Source organism: Equus quagga, chromosome 4 (assembly GCF_021613505.1).
Source record: "Equus quagga isolate Etosha38 chromosome 4, UCLA_HA_Equagga_1.0, whole genome shotgun sequence".
Classification (NCBI taxonomy): Eukaryota; Metazoa; Chordata; class Mammalia; order Perissodactyla; family Equidae; genus Equus; species Equus quagga.
The window spans coordinates 133,599,646-133,627,549 of record NC_060270.1 but is presented as its reverse complement, the minus strand read 5'-3'; the positions used below and the strand labels follow the sequence as shown (position 1 = coordinate 133,627,549).

General features: G+C 37.8%; 1 protein-coding gene across 2 annotated transcripts in view; it reads right to left on the bottom strand.

Moving 5' to 3' along the window:
* PLCL1 (phospholipase C like 1 (inactive)) overlaps window positions 1-27,904 on the bottom strand; it is a 328,751-nt gene that overhangs the window by 75,090 nt on the left and 225,757 nt on the right. Inside the window, exon 2 of one of the 2 annotated variants that reach the window (XM_046657724.1) lies at window positions 9,654-9,722. The exons of the other annotated variant lie outside the window; for it this stretch is intronic. Coding sequence (XP_046513680.1) covers window positions 9,654-9,668 — 15 coding nt within the window. The 5' untranslated portion in view covers window positions 9,669-9,722. The remainder of the gene's footprint in view (window positions 1-9,653; window positions 9,723-27,904) is intronic. 2 annotated transcript variants of the gene reach the window in all.

Sequence of the window (27,904 nt, the reverse complement as noted above, 5' to 3'; positions counted from 1 at the left end):
CAGGATTTAATCAGAATAGAGAAGAGTCTCATAAGCTAGTGAAGTAAAACAGACAAATGCTTCACCCTTTTATTAAAACAATATAAGACACTGATTTGTCAATAAGCACTATTTCTAATATATTCATATCATAAAAATAATTTCCATATAATCTCATGATGTAAGGGTTGATTTCTAATCTCAGAAATAACTTCAAAATACTAGGGAGAAATAGCCAAATGCTGTTTTAGTTTTTTTAATTTTTCATTATTTTCTACAATATTGTTGCTTATTCACTATTAGAAATAGGACACCAATCATGATTAAATGAGATTCCTACACAACTGTAGAGGCTTTATGGCTCCCTAAATATGTTTTATGAAACTAAAATTGGAAAAAAATGTTCAAATAAGCCAAATTTCTAAGCCTGTTCCCATAAGTTCCCATTGGCATTTGCTCTCTGAGCCCAACAAGGTTGGACGTGCTGCAAGTTTCTTAACAAAAACTCAACAAACAGAATCATTTTTCTTCAAAGACTCTGATCAGCCCCAGAGAGAACTTGGCTTATCCAATGCAAGCACAGCTTTAGGTCTCAATCATGAAAGTACTGAATTATTTCAATATAATAAGTTCAGGAAAAAAGTACACTGAAGTAGCACAAAAATGTGAATTTATCTAAGGCCACTTAAGAATGGTTAAAATGATAAATTTTATGTTATATATATTTTACCACAAATAAGAGTATACTGAAGCACTGTAGGAAAATCTAAGAGTAAAGGAGACATCATACCTATGCTTCCCCACCTCCGCCCTGATGAACATGTTTAGACATCTAATTACATTGTCACGTCTTCTTTTCACTTTTTTGGCAAGTTGTTTTCAAGCAAGTAGTTCTAAGATGATTCTTTGTTAAAACACAACAAATTTACAAAACCTTAAAGAATAGAAACCAAAACACCAGTTGTCAAACTGTGAATAGAAGGATCTTTGTCTCATAATGCAGAAATCCAGCTACATAAATGCAGATACACTAAGAGTGATGCTCACTTTTCTCTTTTAACAGGGGGGAACACACTTATTTTTGAAGAGTTCTCTTAAAGTCTTCATATACAAATTTAATAGATAATAACTAAAAGACAAACAAAAATATAGGCACATAAATCTTATTTTCACCATAGGGATCCTATCTTGTTCTTATAGACAACCTATGAACTAAACACTATACTAACAATATTCATTCTGGTTTTACAAACTTATAAGCACAAAACTCAGAAATAAAAGGTTTGGTTAAAACATGAAATCTTTAAAGGACTGTGGACAATATATTCCAGAATCCAAATGAGCCCTAACTGTGGATATTGAGAGGCATCTGGTCTCCATTCTTCATTCATTCATTCAACAAACAATAGGTACATACTCCATGCTAGGGACTAGCACGTTGTACAGTTTTGAAGAAATTGATAAGGTCTGAATTTTACCTTAGATGGTTCACTCTGGATGTGCACTAGAAGGACTTGATATGGACAAAACTGAAGCTGGTACAGTAGGTGACTACTGCAGCATCAAAGGAATGAGATGGTGATGGCTTGAGGTAGGCTACTAATAAAAGGGATGGGGATAAGCGGGAAGTATCACAAAATAGGAAGTAAAGTCATAAGTTCTTGACTGGGTCTAGGATGACCTCTAGGTTTCCAGTTTCAACGACAAGTGAGTGGAAATATCGCTAACTGAGACATGGAATATCAGGAAAGGAGAAGTTGAAGTGGACCTAAGTTGACTTTGTGCCACGGTGGATTTTAGATGACCACGGGCCATGCAGGTGAAGAGGATGGACAGAGGAGAAGACCTGAAAAAAGCCTGAGGTAAGAGAACCAGGAGCATGAGCTCTCACAGAAGCCAACATATAGGCTTTAAGGAGTGAATACTGGAAAATAAGATGTTAAAACAGCTTGTTGGATTCAGCCGCTAAGATGTTTACTGGTAACCTTGATGGGAGAATGTCTTATGTTGCCTTCAAGCTGGTGAGGATAGTAGTGAGAGCCCAGCTGTAGCCTGAAAAGAGAGAAAAGTGTTCCAGGAAAGGAGAAGAGCAGGTACAAAGGTCCTTCAGTGGGAAAGAAGGCCAGGGTGACTAAAGTGTCAAAAGCGAGAGGGAGAGTAGCCCCAACTGTGTGAGTGATAATGCAGGGGAAGACAATCTTCAAAACTTCTGTCTCTATTGGCTTGGATTGGTGATAGCTCAAGGAATGGAATTCAGGTCTGATGTATACATCCAATATATGTAACATACACATTTACCTAATGCATCCTGTCCAAAGGGCCTACGCCCAAATCCACATCCAGGTTTGGCAGTTAGGCAGAACAGAGAAAACCCACCTCCACACACAAGGCCTAACTCTTCACACAAAACTCAAGGAGATGGGGGAGGTGTATCCTCACCACATCCTCTGCCTTCAAGGCCCAGGTAACTATAGAATTATACCATTCATTCCACATTAAAATTCCCAAAGTTATTTTCTCACAGTAAGTTCAAATTACTTAATGCAAAGTCACAAACAGGTGACACAACTTACTTATTTTTAATACCACGTGACCCTCCCTGATGGCACTGTATGGTACACTGGAGGTGGAGGTCCTGATATTCACTGCTGAGAAGTGGCTGAAGTCTGACCCAAGCTCTGTGAACCACTGGCTCTCCCTGGTGGCTCCCTAAGCCTTGTTGGTAAAAAGCTGAATAGCTATTTTATTATCCATAAAGGAAGCACTCATTCTCGACACCATCTTATAATTCAACAAAATTAATTAATGGCAATGCTAAGTGTATGCGTGCACATATCTCTTGCCAATTAAGTTTTATGTCTGTATTTAACATTACATTTTATTTATAAAAGGTGATCCATTTACTAAAATGCACTAAAGCCATCTCCTGTAGGAAACCTACTCCAATACATACACACTGCGGAAGGGAGAGGAAACTAATTGAATTATAGGAAGCCAGTGGCCCTCTAAACATTCTCCCAAATGACATCTCTGAAATGATTCTCCCCACTTGAAAGCAAAAATAATTGATGTTCTATAGGCAAAGATGGGGATAGAGAACAGAATGAGTCCATTTCACGGTGGGTTCTTATGCCACTGATGTGCTGTGTAGAGCAGAGAAAGGTTCCATTGCGCTCTATCTCACTGCAATCATTCACTCCTTAGAACTCATTTAGAAGCGCCTCTAAATAAAAGGGACTATCTCAAGCTCTTCTGCTGCATGGCTTCCATCCAGTTAGAGTTTTTCTGCAAGTATGACTCTTACCATGCATGTCCATGTATTATTTCAAAATGCAGCATTCGCTTATGCAAAGACTGACAGAGCACCTACCTTGTGCAAGGCTCCGTCCTAGTGATTCGTTGTTTAAAGGACCATTAATCCCAATACTAACAGTGCCTGGAATTAATGCTTTCTCTCCATCACTCTTTTAATGTCTAGGTTTTTACAACTGATGAAATTAGTAAATAGAATAATGACAAAAATCATCAAATTTAATGATTAGAACAAAGCATATAATGAATGCTTCTAAATAAATGACAACAGCTTTAAAAAACATCAAGGATGTTTGAGAACCAAGACCACAAAGGGGCACAAGAGCTGATGAGGCAATATTAAAAGGAAGTGCTACAGCAATTATGTATAGTGAAGTCATATCTTTAATTTGCTGAGATACTTAAAACCAGACAAAAAACAAGTTAAGCATTGAAATGTTCAAAATCTATCAAGATGGTCTTAGGAAAAATAATTTTAAAAGCATTGTCATTTAACAAGAAAAAAACCAACTTCCATGTGGATCCTCACTATAATTTTACATCATGGAAAAAAGTCTTAAATTACACAGTTCTACCTAGGAACCCATTATTCCTAGATGTGCTAGAAAGACCAAGCCACTAACAGTGTGACTTGTGAGAGTGTGCCGCAGGGACCCAGAAGATGGCATCAGTGTGTTTAGTCACACCAAGGTCCTGTTATCATGCTCTCATAGTGACTGCTAAACGTCAGACTAGAAAGCACATGATTAACCCAAATGGTACTAGATTTTCAACAGATTAATAATTTTACAATGCCTCCTAAAGTAACTGAAGAGCAAAATCAGAATTAAGAAGTCACATTCTTCCATTTTCATTTTTGAGATAAGAGGTTTCTTTATCCTCCTCTAGACCATAATGTTTGTCTCAGACTAAAAAGGCTTTGGTTTGAAATTTTTAACAAAAACTGGGGAGAAATTGACTCAAACGAAGGGTAGGAATAACAGTAAAGGAAACCAAAATATCTTTTCTGAGTCACAATTTAAAGAACGCCATATCCTGATTTATATATTTAAAATGTTATTTATTAAACATCTGAAACAAATCTACTTACATGATGTTTATTCAACAACAGTAGAGCAAAGGTGAAGAATTACCTCTCCTTGAACCTTTTTCTATATTCCTCCATCTCTGTAATTCATTCAAGAAGCAAAATCATTGAAAGCTAGTGAAAATCACTGACCTTTCATTATAGATCAACACTCACAGGTAGAATCAAAGACTGTTTCACCTGTTTGGAATTTTTCTTTCTCTTTCAATGAGGAAATTAAATCCATTTTGGTGAGGAGACTGGCCACAGAGGAGTCCAGGTAGACAATGGCTTTGGAAGCCTGTATCTCTGGACACCCGGTTCACTCTATTGTTCCATTGATTCCTGCCATTGCTGTTTTCCCCACAGCATTAGGGCACAGACCATGCAATTGTTTATTGTGAAACCTCACTGACTGATGAGCTTTCTATTCTCAACTCTTATTTCCCTTCAAGTTCACAAGCACAGATGCTCCTTTATGTGTCAACTGCTTTCACGGAAAAGGCCTCATTTCTCACTTCAATCTTAGCAATCTCCTCTTGCATCCTACATGATCTACTTTGTACACAGTTACAAGGAACATTAACACTCTCATTTTTCTAGTTTAAAACATGACCTTTTCAACTAACCCTACTGCTGCAATGCATGGTTTCGTTTATTATAAGTCCCAGGAGAATGTGCTGCAGTACCGTGCCTTAGCAGCCCAATTTGAACAAAATGAGGTAGACACCAGTAAAGGTCATCTGCCAGTTATTCCACGGCCTCTGAGGAATCACATGCTGCTATCAATCCTGTTCCTACAAGACAGATGTCCACCTCACACTCCAAAACACTGCATTTAAAATTCATCAGTAGCCTGAGCAACTCTCAGCGGAGATGCCAAGAACCAAGTGGGCCTGGAGACTGAGATATGATTCGGTCCTTCCTCACGAGACTCCCTGCACAGCAGGGCCCAGGAATCCTGGCTGAACTTAGGCCAGCACCGACTTTGTTGTTTCTGGTGTGAGGATTAATCAGAGGGGCTCTTGAGAGAAAGCAGCATGTTATGGTCCCTTTAAAAAGAAAATCTATAATGAAGAATATGTAAACGTATACTTTTAACACCTATAACTAAGGCATCTCTTTCAGTGTATTATTGTAGAGATTAAATGTAATGCCCTAATTATTTCATAGGTATTAATTAGACCATCCATCAGAAACTGATAAATAATTAGTTAGGCCTTCAAATCTAGGCATAATTTTATTTTTTTCATTCTAACTAATGTTGCACACTTACTTACACTACTTTATTTGATGGAACATTATTAAATGGAGTTCATTTCACAAATATTCCTGACAAAATTTCCCATTTTCCTTTGTGTACCAAATAGCCAGTTTACAGAATAGTTTCTCCTTCGTTGTGACTTTTCAATTTTTAATGGTAATATTTACCTTCAATTAAGGGAACCCAATATATTATTTACATTGATTTTAGTTATTTTGGAATTTAAACATATTCTCCAGTCATCTAAATTTGAATAAAGCATATTTAAAACTGAAAAAGAAATACCCAATATATTTCAATACTATGTGAGGGCTACCATTTGTTATCATAGGCTGTTATTGGGACTGAGTTTCAGAAACAGATGTAATTTATGAAAATAAGAAAATCATTTAGAATTTGAAAGTGGCTAGAAGAGTAGATCTTAAAAGTTCTCATCATAAGAAAAAAATTTTTACTATGTGTGGTGATGGATGTTAACTAAACTTATTCTGGTAATCATTCCACAATATACACATGTATCAAATCATTATTTTGTACACCTAAAACTAAAACAATGTTATATATCAATTATATCTCAACTTTTAAAAATCATAGAGTTATATTAGCATAAATGGAAATGAGAGATATAATCAGCCTTGCTTCAGAGCATAAAGTTCTATTAACAAAATAGACTTTCAACAAAAGTCAACTTCCAGGAATTCAGAGTTTTCTGTGCAATATTTGGAAAGGACAAGACTTCAGATTATAAAGATCATTTATAAATTCCAATTAGGGTATATACGAAACATATAATTATTAATGATATTTCTTAGAGATGGAATCAGTGCCATTGTCCTATATAGGAGTAGACACATGTAGGTTTCTCATTAAGAAAAACAATCTTACAGGAGATTTAAAAACAATGAATTTACTTTTTAATAACATTTTGTAAATGTGTGTGACTTGGGCCACGGAGATTAAATGTCAATTTTATAAAAGCATCATTCTATTCAAACTTGCATAATTCTAACCAAACTTAAGAAACAATTCATTTATAGTCTAAATTCATTTTTCTCTAGACTTTGAGAAATCTAGTCTACCATTTAGTAAATGGATGTATATATTAACAAATGGACCATTTCTTGCATTTGTATTAAGTCTTTATAGATTCTAAAACTTACATTTAAATTATTTTAAACTTCCCAATTGAGCATTTTTCTGTAATAAATCCCTAAGAGCAATCTGTGAGCTTTCTCTAAGGTAATCCCTGAATCACATATAAAATAGAATGTGAATTCTCTTGACCCAAAGCAATGTGCAAACACATCCTTTACATTTTTTTTCTCTTATCCTGATAACAGAACATGTGCTTCAGGACTAGTTACCATGGACATATAAAAGCTTTGGCTCAACTTAAGTGGAACATCAACATGATTCTGATTAAAGGTTTCAAGTCTTATCCATAACTTCCGCAATGGGTTAGAACCATCTAACACTTTAATCCTTATTGTATTATCTCTGATTAACTGAACATCAGCATCTGCCCAAGTGCAACAAACAGATGGCAGATCTCAGAGAATGCACATTCTCAGCACAGAGACTCCTGTAGGGTGAACACCCTCCCTCCCCCGCTGATACCCAGTGAGGTCTCCACGGTCAAAGTGCAAGCAAATGTATTGTCTCAGTTTAGACAAACATAAAAGGAAACTATGTAAGGATAGTTTTTATTTGAGATAATAAAATTCAAAGTCCATAAATACCTTACTAATAGAAATTAATGAAATAAATTCCTTCTCCCCAAAGCATTGGATTGGGAACTAATGGATTTTACTTTCACCATCACTACCTTCTTGTGTGACTTCGTGCCAAGCAAAAAGTTCTATGACTATTGATTTTACTTGCAAAAGACTATAATAATTCCTGGCCTAATTCATAGGGCTGGCTCAAGGATCAGAGGGGAAAAAGCATGCTAAAGCATTTTGAAAAGCATAAAATTCCAAAATAGTTAATTATAGGTACATCTCACTTATGAACGTAAGTAAAATATGGCAGTATATTAAAAGAACAATATATTCTTAAAAAATTCAGGTTGATTCCAGGAATGTAAGAATGGATCAACATTAGGCAATCCGTCAATGTAATTCAATAAATAAATAGGTTCAAATAAATAATTTGAACATAATTTTGGATATGTAAGCCAAAGCAATAAGGCAAGGTTGAAATATTAAGTATAAAACATTATAAAGAAGGTGAGAGGTCATTACTACTTGCAGAGAATATAATTATTTACCTAGAAAATTCGAAAAGATCAACTGAAAAATTATTAGACTAAAAGTGATGGTGGCAAAATAAAATATAAATATAGAAAAATTAATAGCTGTCTTATGTCAACTTACTTTTAAATGTAATGGCAGGGGTGGGTGGGAGTGAGGGGATCTCATTCAAATTAACCACAGATATTATAAACAAGCCAAGAAAAACACAACAAGATATGTGCAAAAATTATACACAGAATTTAATTTCATTTAAAGTCAAAAAAGGAAGGATCAAATAAATGAAAGCAGAAAAAATTACTTACTGGAAAGATAACATTGACAAGATTCAAGTTCTCCACTAACTAGTAGACAAATACAATAAAACTGTCATGAAAAGCCCCATGGGATTGTTCAAGGGGTAGGGGTGGAAGTGGCATTTCAAGTAACAAAAGAAACAATGTATTATTCAATTATCAGTGTCAAAAAAAATTCACTATCCATTTGAACAAAAAGATATAACTAGATTTCTGCTTTATGTCAGACCAAAAAATAATTTTAGATAGATTAAAGATTAAATAAAACATAGAAGTACCAGAAAATAAGGAAGTATATGTTTGTATAGTTTTGGGGTGGGGAAGATCTCTTCTTAACAAATACATCAAGGCCAGAAGCCATAAAGGAAAAGACTGATAGATCTGCCACATAAAAACTTAAAACTGGGGCCGGCCCTGTGGCCAAGTGGTGAAAGTTCTGTGTACTCTGCTATGGCAGCCCGGGTTTGCAGGTTCAGATCCCAGGTGCAGACCTACTCCCCTCATCAGCCATGCTGTGGAGGCATCCCACATACAAAATAGAGGAAGATGTTAGCTCAGGGTGAATCTTCCTCAGCAAAACAAACAAACAAAAAACTTAAAACTATGCTCAAATATTTTTTTAAAAAACTCAAACTGGAGGGCTGGCCCCGTGGCCGAGTGGTTAAGTTCGCGCGCTCCGCTGCAGGCGGCCCAGTGTTTCGTTGGTTCGAATCCTGGGCGCGGACATGGCACTGCTCATCAAACCACGCTGAGGCAGCGTCCCACATACCACAACTAGAAGGACCCACAACGAAGAATATACAACTGTGTACTGGAGGGGCTTTGGGAAGAAAAAGGAAAAAATAAAATCTTTAAAAAAAAAAAAAACTCAAACTGGGAAATATTTGCTATGGGTTCCTTAATTTATAAAAAGTGTTCACAAACAAATTTTGGAAAAGACAAATTCACAAAATTATATAACTGCTTCAAAATCACATGAAAAGATGCTCAAACACAAATAATTATATGTATATATACAGATATACAAATAAAGATATTTGTGCATATCAGATTATCAACGGTTTAAAAAGGTGAGGTTATGGGGAAATGGGGTTTTCATACAATGTTATATTAAACATAAACTGGTACAACTTTTCTGGAAGACAATATGGTAATATGTTTCAAAATGTTAAAAATGCATTTACTTTGATCTAGCAATATCATTTTTGAAAACGTATCTTATGGAAATATTTGAACAAATGGCCGAATATATATGTACAAGGCAGTTCAATGCCACTCTGTCAATGATATTAAAAAAATTAGAAATAAATTAAATACCCATCCTCAGTAAGGATTGGCAAAATAAATTATGGTACATGCATGCACCGGGATTCTATGCAGCCCTTATAATGGATGACACAGATCTACAAATCTTAAAATGGATAGTATGTGTGTGCGTGTGTGTCTGTGTACTTAAAAAGTAGGTCATATAGAAGAATACATACAGTATGAGATCTCATTATTTATATTTGACAAGTCTGGAAAGATATATTCCAATTGGTAATAGTGGTTATCTATAGAGAAAAAGAAGCAGAATTATGGAATTAGTTTTCACTATCTTGCTCAAATTATTTAAAATTAGCATATATTAGCATATATTATAAGAAAACATAAAGCTATTTCCATAGCACGAATCCAATAATTACCTCATTAATTATCAGAAAGGCGCAAAAATTATCTGTAGAGATATTTAACAATATCTATCTTTTAAGACTTACTTGAGGCATAACAAAAATGGATAAAATATTAAAGTGCATGGGTTTATTTTTATTAAAATAATTACACTGCTGTTACTTTAGTTAAATATAACATACTAAACATTTATTGTTCTTGGAACTAGGGAATGGTCAATGCATTCCTTATACAGCATGGCAAAATATCCCTTAAATATCATGACAAACCTTTGATTTGGAAATTATTGTAGAATCTTACACTTTAGAACTAGTAACTTCAATTAGCCTTGGTGAAAAGAATGTCCAACACGCAATTCAATTTTATAATGTACCTATAAAATTAACCTCAAAAGTACTTAAACAATTAATTTAAATGAAAATTATGTCTCCTCATAAATCAAACTTTTGCTACCTCTAAGCTTTGAGAGTAGATACAAGTAAATGAATGTTCCCAGAGGAAGAAAAGGAGATTAAACTGAGATTTCTTGGCTAGCTATTTAAATCAATTTGATTTCAATTAAATGCACTCCACTGATAATGATATTCAAATCTGTTGTATTAAATTAGGATTTAAATATATTTCAAAGAAAGTGAACTCAGCAAAAATTCCATAAAGGTTACAAGAACTATAATCTCTCAGAGCACACATCCTAATTATAAAAATTTCAACCATTTTCATTGAATGCAAAGTATAGCCTTAAAAGCTCTTCATCAGGTGGCCTTGGCCCAGCCTTCTGTTTTCATGTCTAGATACATGACTCCAGACTTCCCATGGCCTTCTATCCTCCTTAACACACTCCCAAGTGTTCAGAAAATATATTATAGTGCAAAAAAGTGTCATTCATTGTCTCCTAACCCACATTCCTTTATTTCTTTAAGTATAGCTACAGCATTTCTTCTTTAATAGAGCTTCCTTGTCTAAACCCAACTAATCTCAACTCACCAAGCAACTTCTGTCCATCCTGGCAACTTAAAACACTCTTCCACCAGCTGCACTTAACTCTACATTCAATTTGTCAATCTCAGGACATTCAACTAAGGAACCCAATATTCTACCTTGAATACTACATAAGAGAACAAATATTTTTCCAAATCATTTTTACACTTTCAGGAAAAATCATGGTTGCCAATATACTAAAACATACTAAATCTGCTCAATTACTACCAGAATGGTTGCCTCATGAGAATGTAATCTGCAGCAAGAAAATATAATCATAAGAAATGCTAAGAAATGGTAACTAAAACAAAAATACTCTCATATCCCATGTAAATCTATGTCAAATTCGGTTGAAATACTAGCAGTCAATCCTGGTGCACACTCTTAAACGTTGGCTCACTGTTTGAAAAAACAGCCAGGTGGCTTGCTTTCTTGGCACAGAGAGAAGTTTACAAAACCCTGTGAAATTTGAAACGGTTAGGCTTGCTCATCTTAGCAGTTTTAAAAATGGGATGAACATCACAGCCTTTTACAGGACTATAAATTAACACGTACTGATCTCTAGGCTATCAATTTGTCTGAACATGGAGATATTTAAAACACAATTTGAGTTGTCGGGGGGGTTGTTATATAAAGTCATTAGTTTTACCAAAGGGCTTCGAATCCCATTTGTTGATGAAACTATCTGACAAGGCCTGAGAGGACAAATTTCTAAATGTCTACTAATGTTCTCTGAAAAGGATAAGATATTTTATCCCAGGGAGCATGAATCCCATTGTGAAGAAATAAAAGAAAAATATTCACATTACAGATTCTTCTTTAGTACTTAACCATAAAATGATCATGGGCAGCAAGAATTCAAGCCATGCTGGGTCAATTAAACCAAACTTGTTTCAAAACAATGTTTCATCTCTTAAATCTCATCTAAATTATCAGTAAAAAAAAAAAAAAATTAAAGTCATTTATTACTATAGAACTGGTAGAATGACAGGAAAACAAAGTACTTAATGAAACCATATATAATCTATAATCATTTTCCTGAAACAGTATTTCTCCTAAACACTTTACAATGAAAAAGCACAGTAATTTACAAATAGCTTAGAGACTAATCTCTAGTGAATCTCTTCGAAAAAGAGACTTGACACATCAACATGTTTAAATTTAATTAGCATTGCTACCAGGAAAGCTTGTAAAGAATTAAAAAGGAAATCCATAATGAATTCACTACACTTACTTACTTTCATATTATCATCCCTAGATGGTTTCTTCATGGTAACTTGTATAAATTGAGAGAAAGTGACAGATAGTCCTATTGATGAGAATGACTAAGTTCATTATTCTTTTAACAACCTCCAGGTAAAATCATTTTATGTTCATAAACGAAAATCAAAATAAGGAGAGTAAGAGCATCTCACATTTCTAAGAAGATTTATACTTTTGTGTGTGTGTGAGGAAGATTCACCCTGAGCTAACATCCGTTGTCAATCCTCCTCTTTTTTGGCTTGAGGAAGATTAGCCCTGAGCTAACATCTGTGCCGATCTTCCTTTATTTTGTATGTGGGATGCCTCCACAGCACAGCTGATGAGTGGAGTATGTCTATGTCCAGGATCTGAACCTGCGAACCAGGCCGTCGAAGTGGAGCACACAGAACTTTAACCACTCGGTCATGGGGCTGGCCCTAAAGAAGTTTTATACTTTTCGAAAGGCTTCCACACTCATTTCCTCATGAGATTGCCACATGGAAACTGAAGAACATGCCCAAAGCATATAGATCAGGGGCAGAGTCGGCCTCCACCCCCAGCCATTCCCCTTCCTGGTGGGGTCTCTTTCCACAAGCTCACACTACCTCTGCACTTACCGCTATACTCATCCAGTTCCTAGTGTGTTTCTCCACCCCTTCACCCTGGGAAGGGGTGCAAGTTTTACAGCCATTGCTGTTTTCTCCCACTGGATGTTGAATAAAAGGGACTGACATTTACACTACTTATCTCTTCCCAATGGTGCTGTATTTCTTGGCAAAAATGCCCCTCACAAAGAGGGGCCACAAAAAAAGGATATGGTATGGAAAATTCCTCCTAATTTTGGAATATTTGAAATGCTTTCAGCATACATTTATGAAGCCTCCAGTGAGTGCCAGGCACTGAGCTAGGTATACAGCAGGTACACTGTAATAGCACTTGTAGGAGGAAGACACATTAAAGGATAATCAAACAAACATGTAATTAAAAATGATAAGAAATGCTCTGAAAGAAAATATAGGGTATTTTAGGTAAAGGGGGCTAATTTAGACTAAGGCGAGGTCCTATAGGTCCCCTGAGGAACTAACTTTTAAGCTAGGCAAATTGCCAGACAAATAGTGTGGGAAGAATATTCCACGCAGAAGAACCAAGATGGGAAGACCCTGGAGTAACTGCACTGACAGGAGGCCAGTGCGGCAAACGCACAGTGAGAGGAGGAGAAAGTGAAACGAAGCTGGAGGGTCAGGCAGAAGCCAGAACAGGTGGGGCCATGGAAGCCATTTCTTAAAAACCTGGAGTTTATTCTATGGACGTTTTAAGGCAGAGAAGTGAAAGTTCATAAATACGTACATATATGAGCTCATATATAGCTGCTGGAGAATGGATTTCGGGGATACAAAACTATGAAGGGGAATTCCGCTTAGGTGCCGCTTACAGAAGAGATCAGAACATACTGAACTAGCGTGCAAAAAGAGAAGTGGTTTATTTGAGGGCTTACTGGATCTGGAGTGGGGCAATGTGGAGAGGGAGACGGGAATACCACGAATGACCCTCAGATCTCTCGTTTGAGCAACTGAGAGGTTGGAGGAGCCATTTGTAGAAATAGAGGAAGAACAGATTTGTGAGTGGTTCTGGAGGTGTTGAGAATGAAGTTGCAAAAAAGGGACTAGACCTCAGAATAGACATTTGGTTTCAAGATATGAATTTTAGAGTTAGGAACTGTCAGGTTATTAGTGGTATCTGAAGCCATAGGACTGGATGAGATAACTTAGGGAAAGAAAGCTGAATAAAAAGAGAAACGTATCTAGCATGACCTTTGGGAAAGTACATTTTGAGATCAGTTAGAGGAAGAAAAGCTAAGAAAGGAGATGGATAATGAAAGCCAAAGCAGTAGGAGGAAACCAGAAGACTATGTTGTCATGACAGCCAAGAGAAGAGAACACTGCAAGAAGGAGGGGGTGGTGAACCGTGGTGAACGCTAGTAAGAGGTCTAGTAAGATGAAGAAAGGCGTCCACGGGATTTGATAGCATGAATGCTATTGGTGATCTTAGAAAGAGCAGTATCAGCGGAGAGGTGGAGTGGATATAGAGAATAGAAAGTAGTAGATCGAAGAAGGAATGTGTATAGAATACTTTACAAAAGTTTGGCTGAGGAGGCGAGTTGAAAGACAGAACAACGGCTGGAGAGGAAGATGAATTAAAGAGGTTTTTTATTTGTTTTGCTATTGTGCTAAGGAGAAAGAAAGGGGCAGGGGGAGGTGGGTAGATAACTGAGAAGAGGCAGAAAAGGAGATCCAGGGCTCCTGTGGAGGGAATAGCTTTGATCATAGAAATTCTTCCTCTGTTCTAACAGAAAGGAAAGGAGGATGACTGCAAAAATAAGAAAGTGACAGGAAGGAGTGGTGGTAAAATAGGGGAATTCCCATCTGTTGGCTTCTGTTTTATCTCTAAAGAACAAGGCAGGAGCCGGACCCATGGCCAAGTGGTTAAGTTCATGCATTCCACTTCGGTGGCCCAGGTTTCCCCAGTTCAGATCCTGGGCACAGACCTAACACCGCTCATCAAGCCATGCTGAAGCAGGATCCCACATAGCAGAGCCAGAGGGGACTACAACTAGATTACACAACTATGTACTGGGGGGCTTTGGGGAGAAGAAGAAGAAGAAGAAAGAAGATTGGCAACAGATGTTAGCTCAGGTGCCAATCTTTAAAAAAAAAAAAAAAAAAGAACAAGGCAACCTCATTTGTTAAGGGTAGCGAAGGAGATAGAAAAAAATCAGAGTTTTGACAAAAGGGGAAAGGAAACAGTCTTCAGTTGTTTTCGCTGACTCAGCCACCATTCACACTCTTATTAACAGTCTTTTCCCTAGGGAATCACCTTTCCTCATCCTCAGTCTATGGTTGCAAGATGGAGCTGACACTAGTCTCTCCTCCCTTCCCATCCCCATCCCTCCCACTACCAACCTGTATCCTGGGGTGGGCATGCTCAGGTCAGGTCAACTGAAGCATTCACCACCCTTGCATTAGTCATTGCTTCAACCCAGTGAAACCCAAACCCAGAACTTTTGATGAAACCACTGGGAATGAAGAAGCCCCCAGGGAAGAAGCACACTTTTTCCTCTGAGGCTCCTAACACGGTAGGATGTGCGTCTAGAACTCCTGGCAGCCATCTTTATCCCATCTGGGAAGCAAACCTGAGGAACACAGAGTTAAAAGACAGAAAGAAAAAGAGATCTTGATGACTTTTTGTTGCCCTGGATTCAGCTAGATATTCCTAGACATCAGTTTCTGAGCCAATACCCCCTTCTGCTTGAAAGAATATGAGTGTATGAGTTGGATCGTTGACACTTGCAAGCAAAGGTATCCTGACTGATAGAGTGATACTAATCCTTGGGGAGAGTGGGAGAATAACTTACTAGAGAAATGATAGTAAAGGCATTGTTGAGGGTCCATTTGGATGCTGGTTATCATTAACTTATGGTGATATCAGTAACCTCAGGATTTCCACTAAACAAACCAAATTCCTTGCAATTTTCAATAATAATACCTAATCCTTTGATATGTAGTATAATTAGCCATTTGATATAATTACTACTACTTCAAGGCTCCTAGGGCAGTACTCCTTGTTACATACCTTTTATGATACTGCTTTTGTATCTCACATGCTGATCCATTCCAGTTATCATTGCAACCCTAAATAACTCTGTCATATTTTTTTCATATCTACATTAAGCTTTAAAGTTTCCACTTTGGTGTTTTCTTGCCATCACTAAGCCGCTTTTGCCCTTTGATCTGGGGGCTTCCTTGGGGCTCTGTTAGCTTTCAACATTCATGCCCATAGGCAAATCTATCCCACTAAAGTATGTACTGATCACGCTGAAAATCCTCCAGGTGGGTAGACTTTAGAGCAGAAACAATGTTACGGTGTCTTCTTTGTGTCATAGAGAAAATGGGGTTGGTCCCTAGGCCAGAAGGAAATTTGCCTCCATAATATTCCCTATTCCAAAGGGTGCCCCGCAATTATTTTTCCAACAATTCATATGCCTGAGGACAAACGAGTGCTCTATTGTCTGCAAAACATAAAGACTTTCATTTAGTCTTTGCTTTAAATTAGTTACAATCTTACAGAAGGAAGTACAGTCATAAATGAGTCATGCTTAATAATTAATACAACTTTGGCATATTTTGGCAAAACTAAAATAGCACTCTCCTTTTGGCCCAGGAAAGAAATTTCACTTAATTTTCAAACATAAGACTATAAAAATGATGAGGTTAGTAGAAATCAATAGTTTCCTAGATTTCCTAGTCAAATCTGTCCTCAGGAAAATGAAAATTACTAAATTATAAATAACAGATTTCCTAAGAAGTTATAAAATGAACATAAATTTTAGAATTATTGTTATAATATTTAATTGTGGGTAAGTCTTAAATTACAGCCATGTCAAGTAGAGAGTAAAAATATAGAAAGTTCACTATTATTTCTACTGGTAATCTGGACAAAATTTATTGATGCCTAAGAGAGGACGGAAATGAATATTTTTTTCAAGTTGCAAACTTAACCTCTGTTAAATCATTGAATTAAGGAATTCAGTGTGATGGTTAAATCAGAAAACTCTGGTCAGGAAAGCTAAGCTATGTGAGCCAGAATAATGTGAATAAACTTAAATATAAGAGAATTAAATGGAAGTTCACAAAGATAAGGACCTTGTCTCTGTTTTGCCCATTGCTCCATGCTTAGCACCTAATAATATTATAGCAACTTCCCCATTCACGAGTTTATTGCCTGTCTCCTAGCATGCCCTATGAGTAGATAGATGTCCCTAGTACGTGGACCATGCCCAGTTCTCTGTAGGCACTTGACAAATATTTATTGAATAAAAGCTTGTAGAAATCCCATAGCTGCGTGCTATGGTTATTATTATTAGCTGATTGAGCATTTACTATGGCACAGGCACTGTGCTAAGGGCCCAGCCTAAGAGGGAGAAGCAAGAGTTGAACCCAGGCACCTGACTCCTGGGCCCTTTCTCTTCACAGCTCCTCCCGGAGTTCCACTCCATGAGAACACTATCTCCATATGATACACAGCTTCGATGTGAACATTGGATTCTTACATTCGAATTGGCTTTTAGTTCTCACATCATGAGGGAAAAAAATACTTCTTAAATGTTTGACTTCCATGAGAAGATATGGAACAAAGCATACATATCTAAATAATGGTGTTTAAACCCTAAATGTGATGACTATATTTCTTTCTTAGAACTCAACTGAATTTACAAATATGTCATCATTTATGTATAAGGAGAGCAAGTAGCAATGATTTTAGCCTCAAGTGACATGGGAAAGAGCTCTGAGATGATTGGTTTCTCCATTTCAACATTATTTTCTTCTCTTTGGTATCTGAACTTACAGAATCTCAACAATACGATTTCAGACAAAGCATTCCAATTAATCAGTGCTGTCAAACTCATACAGCCAAGTGACCTTCCCTCCTCACAAAGTTAACAGTTAGATTGACTTTTAATAGGTTCACTCCGTATTCTTGAGTGAGAGTCAGAGTATGTTGTTTTATGAGGATCTGGTTATTCCAGCACAGTTTCTACTCTGCTGACCACTCACCCTCCCTCTTACCCACTTCTCAGCCTCCTGTCTTTCATGTCTGTCTTCTCCTTCTCAGTTTCCATCTGTGCTCCATAATTAACCAGTGTCGCTGATATTGCACTTCCCAAACATAATATACATACATATTATGTATAATGTATTTTATAAATTTATTTAACTTTAAGTATATGCAAAAAAAGTGAAAACAGAGAAAGAAGAGAAAAAAGCTAAGGGTTATAAAATAACTACACTAAAGCTTCCCAACTAATAAATGAAATTGGGATGCAGATGTATCTGATCTCAAGCCTACATTCTTCTCACTACATCGCTGGTTGCCCAAGTGTGGTGCCTGGCCCGGCAGCAACAGCACCACCAGGGAATTTTTGACAAATGTAGATTTTGCAGGCTTCACGTCAGATCCACCTAATCTGAGGTGGTGTCCAGAAATTTGAATTTTAATAAGACAAGGATGATTCTCATGCACCCTAAAGTTTTACTGCATTACGTCCCTTGTCCCAATTTTACCTGACCATAAGAATCGCCTAAGATCACTCATTAAAATAACACATTCCCAGGTCCTGCCCCTGTGATTCAGTAGGTCTGAGGTAGGTCCCGGGAATACACATTTTTAACAAATGACAACCTACTCTCACCCGCAAAGGATTCTTACGGTCAGGGAAAGCTGAAAACACTGCACCAAATCAGGATATTCAACTTTGTACACTTATTTTTTAAAAAGGTAAATATTCCATATAATTATGTGATAGTCCCAAGGGAAGAATATCTGTATATTGAAACCATATTTTTTCAACACTTTAAAAATCTATTGTTAGTTCAAGACGAAAAGGAAGGATATCAGAAAATCAAGAAAAATAATAGGGAGCCATCACTTGAAAAATGTTAGGAAATACTGCTTTAGATAAGCAGTTCTAGATAATTAATATAATTCCAGAGTTCCAGAGATTAATAGTTGCATATAATTGTAGCAGCTTTGAGAAAAGCCCAATATCTATTCAAGTGTAGAGAAATTAATAAAGGGTTTCTATTTGTGTCATAAAGGACTTCTTGCTTTAAGAAAAAATTTATCACGACAGTCTTATACAAATCTGGAGCTCTTCTAGTGTAGGTAAAACTTACTTTTTTAATGCACAAAATTTACCAGGAAGGATCATCTTTGCCATTTCACACACACACACATACACAAAAATAGTTATGTGTATGAGTGGCAAACCCTATTATAAATAAATAACTTGAAGGGCTGGTTTGGGGCTTACTTTAAATCTCCACTTAAATTTCCTGAGCAGTAGTGTCCAGTGTCCACCATGTTCTAGAAGATTCAAATTTCTGGTTAATAGGTTGTAGCTGTTTAATGTACTCAGATGAAGAGGAAGGGAGCTGTCACTTACTAACGTCAACCAGGCAGGGTGAAATACCTTCTCTGTCAGTATCATGCAATATGCATGCAGTGGAAAAAGTAAGAATCAACATATCTGTTGATCTTAATAATGCATTCGAAAGAGAGGAATAATTTCACAATTCCCACTCTCCCAGCCTATACAACAGTGAAGCCAGTTTCACGGATTCCTCTTAGCTCCCTTCTCACATTTTCCCTCTTCAGGAACAGCTGCTCCTCCCCACCCCCACCACTCTCCTTCACTGTTGGGGGCCGTTATAGAGGAAGTGAATGGGTAACATCCCTTTAATATGTGTAGGTAGTACAAAGTATACCAGGAAACATTCACAGCCTAACGTTTGCCAATATTCAAGAAATAACGGAAATTCTACCTGTAGGATAAAGGTATTGAGAGTCACTAATTAACAAAATGTGCTGCATAGGTTCCAAATGAAATTCTCACATTCCTTACGCCTCCCTCCATTATCAGTGGCTTTCAGAAGTCATTCCTCTCACATCTAATCCACTGCCACACACTGAATTCCTAATTGTAATTACTCCTAATCTTTTTTTCACTAGCAGATGGAACCACAGTTCCACAATGGGACATTTCCAATGCTAATCACTACACTTACTGAGTCAAATTTGCAATCCTTACTTCCAACTGGGACTCGTTTACAGCCAGAGTAGCTGACTAAAAAGTTAAACAGAAAGTTCAATATAGCTGCTAATGAATTTTCAAAAGAGGGTCTGGGTCTTCTATACCCAACAGTATTGACAAACACTTTCAGCTAATAACCACAATATTTGATATATCGACATCAGTGCCTTGATCCTGAAACACTTCTATTAACATTCCTTACGTTCATTTTATCTAATGGTAATTTAAAGGAGGGTGACATGAGAAAGACATTTTTCAGGTCACCTCAGGAAATGAAGTCTACATCTATCTTATAACAAAGAGTTCGGCATTTTTTCTTAAACGAATAGTAATGCAAAGGCAGAAAGCTCTGATTAATTTAACCTAATTCAATTATTTTCAAGACATAATTTGAAATGTATTAATCAAAAAGTTCTATAGGAAAGTTTGGGCAGGGGGAGGGAAAGAAGGACTCCATGAAGATTTCAGGAGCACGTGTGTGTGTGTTCACGCGTTCCCATAGCCATCTCCATGGACACACTGACAGCGTGATAGTGGACTATCGCACTGAAGTGTTCCGATTCATCTGTAACTCCTGCTGCAGCTCAGCAGGAAAATTCATCTGAGAACAACTCAACAAGCAGCTCATTTGAGTGGAGTGTGTTCTGCAATATTCTGCAGTCTGGGAATTTCTAAGACTATGCTAAATTTAACATCAGTAGTGACTTACACAGAAACAGCTTCAACTCCCTGACTAATCATGCACCTTTATCAGAATTAGAAACTGAATTTTCTACTGAATATTGAATTTGGATCCACTGCCTTTACCTTGGTCCCTTAAAGTTAGTACATGCTTCTGTTGTGAAGATGGGGGGAAGTGAACCGACAGACCATCAAAGGCTTTCCTTCTGTGCATTTTAAGTGGAATGGTAGTTTCCGATTTCATTTTTAAGGAAACAGAAGTAAGAAAAGCTGACTGGTGGTCTTTTTTAAAGGATTCAAATCCAGTAGGATATCAGAAGCTTGTGAACTGTCAGTGGCATATACCACTCCTGCGTGTGTATGTGGGGAGGGCACATCCCCTGCCTGTAACATTGCGCGCAGCCAGGCATGCTTGCCCAGCCCTGCCAACCCACACGCTCAGACACGGGGCTTGGCGTGGCCTGGATACAACTCTACAGCCCATGACGGCCCAAAGTTCCCTGACCACAGTCATCTCTGAAGTTCTCGCAACATAAACGCCCTCAAGCTGCCTTCCATCTCCGGCCTCTGTTTGCCTGGGCTACCTCTATTCTAGAAGGTTCCTGCATGCCAAACATAGAATTCAGAACTGTTGCCAACTTCCTCAGAAATCCACACATAAATAAACTTCATGATTTTACTTAAGATTCTGAACGCATGTGTCCTGGGCAGAGGAGGCGGGGGTCTCACCTGACAGCCATTTCATTGGCCCCAACTCCACTCTCTCTGTCCTCCCTCAACTCTTGTCTCCCTCAAAGGTCAAACTACGTCTTCCAACTACAACCGGACTCCTCAGGGTCTCTTCTTTCTCTGGTAAGCATCTCTTTTTTCTCGGGTGAGCAAAGTATTCCTTTCTCCCAAAACAAAATACCTTGTTTAGGTAAAAGAGATGGTGTCAGTCAGACACAGTTAATGTAAAGACATTTTCCTACCCCATGATACATAAAACATACAATATAAAAATCAATGTTATGGTACTCTACAGAGTCCAAACAGCTAGACTTCCCAGAAAAAAATTTTGATCCTTCATACATTCTTTTTAATCAATGCGATTTATTAAAGACAAACTTTTGGTTTTCTTTTTATATTCTAAGCCTTTTCATACATATCAATTCACAAACAGGAAGAGAATTTTGTCAGACCACATTGTCCATTTTCACAGCTATATGTGTTCAAAGGAGAGAGCTTGCTGGGCCCAAAACGCTTGAGATGGTTTCTGATAGGTAAATTCAGTTAAGTGTGGGGGACAGCATTCCAAATTGGGGATCTTCTTATCCAAAAGGGGAAAATGTTGTTGAGACTGCTAATTGCCCAAGGGGTAGTCATTATAGGAACTCGGCCAGATCTCATGCTGTGTATGCGGTGTGCGGGTGATGAAACAGCTATATTAATGACATCCACACAGAGATGTACTCAGGATTCTCTTCCAATAGTTACTTGAAAATCTTTAAGAAAAAGACAAAAGAGAAAGTCATATCCTGCTCTATGATGTTTTTGCATGAAATGTAATCTGTATGATTTCAAGTCTGTCTTTGTTTAGCCTGATTGAAGGAAGAAAGTCACTAGAATGAAATAAAATGGAATAAAACAAAATAAAGCAGTCATATGTCTTGATCATTACACTAAAATCTAAAGAGAATAGAGAGTTTGGGAAACTGAGCCATAAATGACACATACCTGAGTAAGTAAAACAGCTATTTTTCAGATTGCTATACTACCTGGTAGAGGGAGGTAAAACATCCTTCTTATATAGAATAGAACTAAAATATTTTATTATTTTTCATATTTTAAACTATTTCCTTAAAATGATTTTTTAAAATGCTTAAAGAAACCAAGCAGTCTGGTATTGCACGTGTTTGATCTCACAAAATGGTTCTTTGTACTTCTGAAAATGCTCTCCTGTGGCTTGACTATAAGGTAATATGATATTGTTTTAATGTGTCAGAACTCACACAGTAAAATGAGCATCTCCTCCTTCACAGTAGATAATTTGACAAGGGATATACTTAACTCAGGATGCAGCCTTTGCTTAAAGTTATTATTTTATTAAAAATTAAAACAATTCCTGTTTACAGAATTATGGGAAAACAATGTCAAATAATATGGAAAGACATAAAACAGAAAGTAAAATTCAACCAATATCACAAAATGCAGACATACCACTATTAATATTTTAGCAAATATCTTTCCAGACATTTACTTCTGCAAACATTTATTATATAAACAAAAAAATTATAAAAATGTCATCCTACTATATAAGCAATTCCATAACCATTTTTTACCCCACAACATAAGCATCACTCAAACTAAGCAGTTTTTTAAACCACATAGCATTTATTTACTTAATTCCTCCTTATGGATACTTCAGCATGTTCCCCCCAATTGTTCACTATTATGAACAACTCTCCAACAGGCTCAATGCATTTTCAGAACACCACTTTAGAATTCTCTTTTAAGTCTAACAAATACGCATCCTCAGCTTTTGGAAACCGCACTCCTCTGAGAGTATATTTCCTTGGAAATATTCAAGTCTTTCAAAGCCAGGTCTAGTTAATAAGGGTAGCACTATTTCTGGCCACACCTGGCTGTGATTGATGGAGGAAATTCTTTGCAGTTCCATCCATCATATGCTTCTTTGGAGGCAGCACAATAGAAAGAAAAGGGCATAGACTTCGAGCCAGGCAGATCCGTTTGTTTTAATAAGCAACTTTTACTGAAGTGCAGCATATACACAGAAAAGAGCACAAATTATAAATACACATCTTGATGGATTTTCACAGAATACACTGTGTAACCAGAACTGATATTTTCTTCTTTTAATACTGCTTTTCTATTCGCTATCTGTAATCCCAGACAAAGCATCTCTCTGAGTCTATGAAATGGGCATGATACTACATGGCTTAAAGATGCACTGAGAGGACTAAACGAAACAATATATGCAAAGCTTCTAGAACACAGAAAATAAATGAGTTTCCTCCCTACTTCTCACCACACGAGAGAGCACATCCTGGCCATATCCCAACGAGCTCGTCCTCTCCTTCAATCCAAAGCCACCAAAAGCCTGGATCGCCTTGTTCCTCTGACTTCTTGAATTACGAGCCTCTCTACTGTAAAATTTCTTAATAATGTTTGAGAGGGATACAATCACATCAAGGATCCTAATCTAGAACCACAAAGTATTAACTACTAAGAGATGAAAAGGCTCATCTCCATTAATGAAAGTAGTCGTTAGAAGTATTCACAAGTTTAATTATGCTACTTGCTAAGTTTTATTAAAAATATAATGAAAGGCAAAGCTCCGTGGGTTTGCACCAGGGTACCCACACAAGCCAGGTGCAGTCTCACTCAGCAGCTCAAAGGGTGTTATATCCTCAAGCATAAAATCCTATTTTTATTCAAAAAGCCAAAATCAAGGATTGTGGGTAGCACTGACAGAAATGGAGTTTATTTTTTGCCATTGCTGCTAAATCTATACAGGTGCTATATGGGGTACCCAAGGGTCCGAATGAGAGTCAGCAACACCCAACACTTCCACGATTCGATCTCATCTGTGAAGTCTCAATCATCACTCAGGGACTATTCTATGAAGACAAAATTTAGTAACACAGTAAGCAGACTGCCAAACGCTAACAGTCACAAAAACAAATGGACAAATAATAAGAGTCATAAACAGCTACTATGGTTTGCATCTTACTATGTGCCAGCCTCTCTGTCACGTAAGCTCTTGACATACATTCCCTTATTTTTCCCTCACAACAGGTCTTCATGGGAGTTTCATTATCCCTATTTCGCAGATGGAGAAATTGAGCTTTAGAGAGATGAAGTAACCTGCCTGAGATCACACAGCAGACATGGCTGGAGGTTCAAGCTTAGGTCAAGGAGATCATGAAACATTTAAGCTTGGGTCTGTTGGACTCCAAAAGCGGTTGTCTCTAAAGACAAGAAGTCCAGAAAAGTTGCCTTTATCTGCACCGATGTTTCATAAAGCTCTTTCCCTGATGTCTACAGCAATTTAAAAACCTCATCAATCCCTTTTGGGTGGGAGGACAGCTAGACATTGTAAGGATAGGAAAAAGTTCTTTAACCAAAGGCTTCCCTGCTGAAAAATTTTGTTGCTAGAATTTTTGCAGTTATTTTGTTTTTTAATTAGCAGGTAATTAATAATGGGATAAACAACATTAGACAGGGAAATGTTATGGAAGTAGTTGTTGTCTATAATAATTTTCTTCGTCTCTTGGAATGCTTTTAATTTCAAAATTGAAACAGAGGCATCTTAGTGTAACGACCATTCCGCCAAGAAGTAGTGGAAATTTCATATGGAAATTTTAATAATCCCTCTCTCTCCAAAGCCAATTATTTTTCTTTCTTCCTTGGAACCAGCCCACCCCATTTGACTTCCAGCCATGAGCTTGGAGCTTGGTTGGAAAGCTGTAACAAGCAAAAGCTGCCAGCATGTCAGGTTCCATTGTGTTTGTGTGACCGCTGATCAGATTAGCTTTATCCTTATCACTATAAATAAATGCAACTTTATGACAACACTGGAGCTTTCATCATTTATTAAAAAGAAAAGGAAGAAATAGAAAGGGGGCTATACAACCCTCATCAAAAAATCTGCTTGTTCCCTGAGGTCAGCAGCTGATTTTAATTTTATATTCTTTAGATTGTTGTGAACAAAGCTTTATTAATGTAAACATCAATCCAAGGAGAACCGTGCTTACCTCATCCTATTTTACAGAACATAACATAAATAGTTTTCTCCAGCCAAACCTAATTCACTCAGAATTGAAAAAGACCATAGAAAATAAAAGATTACTTTGGGAAACTATAAAATATTGATGCATTTAACATTCAGTTGAATCAATTATTCAATTAACTGGAGATTATCTGGAAGTTAGATATAATGTGACACTGCAAGGACATCTGGACTCTCTCCCTTGCTGCCTCTCTGCCCCTCTCCTTCTTTCTCTCTCATATACACACGCGTGCGCACACACACAAAGGCTTCAGCCAGTAGTCCTTGAAGTTCGTCAATATTTTGAGTTTAAGAGTTTAAGTCAATTGGTTTGTGCATTTTTCAGCCCCATGTTCCTACAAAAAAGGAAATGTTATATTTGCAGAAGGCAGGTCAGAGCACTAGCTGCTTCTTCCCAGAACCTTCGACCTGCACAACGTGACTGAAAAGTATCTGGGAAGAGAGTTTGGGAAGGGCTTCCTGTTTGTCTTCATTTATTAGACTCTTCTCTTTCCCAACACACATATAAAACACATCATGAATGCCACCTAATGTGCTCTCTCTGATTTTCCAGAATGGGTTTATGTTCGCTTGTCATCTGAGGTCATTTCTTAATATATCTAGACATTGTTCCTGAAGATGAGACTCATTTTTCTCCCTCAGAGATTATTTTCCATAGTGCCATGCACATTAAGGAGGTAGATTCCAGCCTGCTATAGCGCTACAGACTGTCCCTGCTATGAACTATCTTAGCCCATAGGGAAAAGAAAATCCTGAGTATCTGCTGTTTTGTTTACTAAGTCTCGACCTAAAAGCTGGTCCCAAAAATGTGTCTTGATTTCTGCAGGCCATTTGGAAGTCAATTTTTATCTCCTCCCACAGCGCTCCTTTTGCAAATGTTGCACTGGCAAGATGAACAGCCTGCTCATCTCAGTCCCTTTGGTGAAGAGCTGCTGCCCAACTGGCAAAGAATGGGTTCTGGGCAGCCCATCTCCAATTCTACTCCCAGAAAAGGTTATAGGGATGGGGCTGGAGGCAATGGTATCAGAAAGATGTGTTCCAGGCTCAGCAGGGCACCAGAAGACATTCCCTTCTGGGCCACACATTGCTCACCTCTCTTCCCTCTGAACTTCTCCCCTTGCCCTTTCCCAAGAGAGAAAGGCAACTCCGTAAATACTCCTGCGGCTGCGATACACTTGAGTGTGAAAGGCAAAGGGCACAGAGACAGTGAAATCATGGAGCTTCTTCTCTGATGCTCTACACCAAACCCATAGCTTCTACCCCAAAGCCAGCTCCCCTTCCAACTGCCTATCTCCATCAGTGGCAGTCACCGTTATCTGAACTGCCTGACTTCTCCTGATCTTTGCTTCTTTTATCTAATTTGTCGCTGCTTTGTCCCTTCCTCCCTTAACACATCTCTCTTTCTCTTCTATTCCTATCACAACCAGCCTAGTTGAAGCTCCCCTCAGCTCACAGACTACTAAAATAGACATATCAATAAGGGTCTAATGAGGGAAACAGAAACCACTCCAAGTGTTTAAAAGAGAGAGAATTCAATATAAGACATTGGATATATAAGTGCTAGAAAGGCTGAGAAGCCAAGAGGCAACCCAGAGATTAGAAACAGCAGGCAGTTACTCCATTCCTACCTGGAGGGACAAAAGGAAGAGGTGGTGTTCCCAGTACCCAAGGGCCATGGTCAAGAAAGAAGCTGGAACCACAGTAGGCCTGTCTTGCAGAAGCTGGAGCCACAAGCAAACACAGCTGCTGTACTCTCCCATCTCCTACCAGTGCCTCCCATCGGCTGGAAGCTGGGAAGTCTGCCTGCAGGGGTTGAACCGTCTGCCACGCAGAGAAGGGGAGTAGGAGACAAGATACAGATCTGATAGCAAAACGGCCAAAGACCAGCTCAGAAGCTAAATCTACTCTTATAGTTAGTTCTCACAAGAGACAACTGATACTCCCATTTTACTTATTGGAAATTTAGTCTCAAGAGGATAAGTACCATACCTGGCCTCAAGTGGTGCAGCCGTGGTTTGAGCCTTGGTCTCACCAGCTCTGAACTCCTTTTTCTTCCCCAGCCTTCACTGCCTTCTCTTGCCAGGCACTTTTCAGCTATAACATTTACACCATAACGACATTTGGCACTTGATTACTTCTAAATAATAAACAGGGACTAGAACTTTAATCCCGAGGATCCAGTCTTCTCCCAGGCTAGAAATGAAGAGTGAGGTACCGCATCTTTTGCAAAGGCCCCCATCCCCTCAAGTTGATGCTTGCAGTGGTCAATCCTCTCCCGGCCAAGGCCCAGAACACAAGGGATTGATCAGGGGAGCCTGGCTTTCCTGGAATAAGTGAGTGATTCCTGGGTGGGATTTCAGGAGACACAGGGAAGGCCCCACATTCCAAAATCATACTCCATCTTTTCATTCTTTATTTACAAAGTGTTTATCAAATGCTGAAACATGCCTATTCAATGATATTCAATAAGAGAGGGTTAGTCAGACTCTGAGTATGTATGCATGTTTTTTTAAATGTTTACCCAAAGGGAGGAAGAGTTATAAAAGGCTGGGGAACATGCACTGGTTGGTGCTAAAATTTTACTTCCAAAGTTTAGGTCAGTTAGCTTAAGGCAGTAGTTTTTCAGTTTTTTTTTTCAACCTAAGAGCCATACTTTAAGGCAGAGTAAACTTCTACCTCTGGGGTTTCCACACTGCCAGAGACAACCAAAGAGTCCCAGTTCA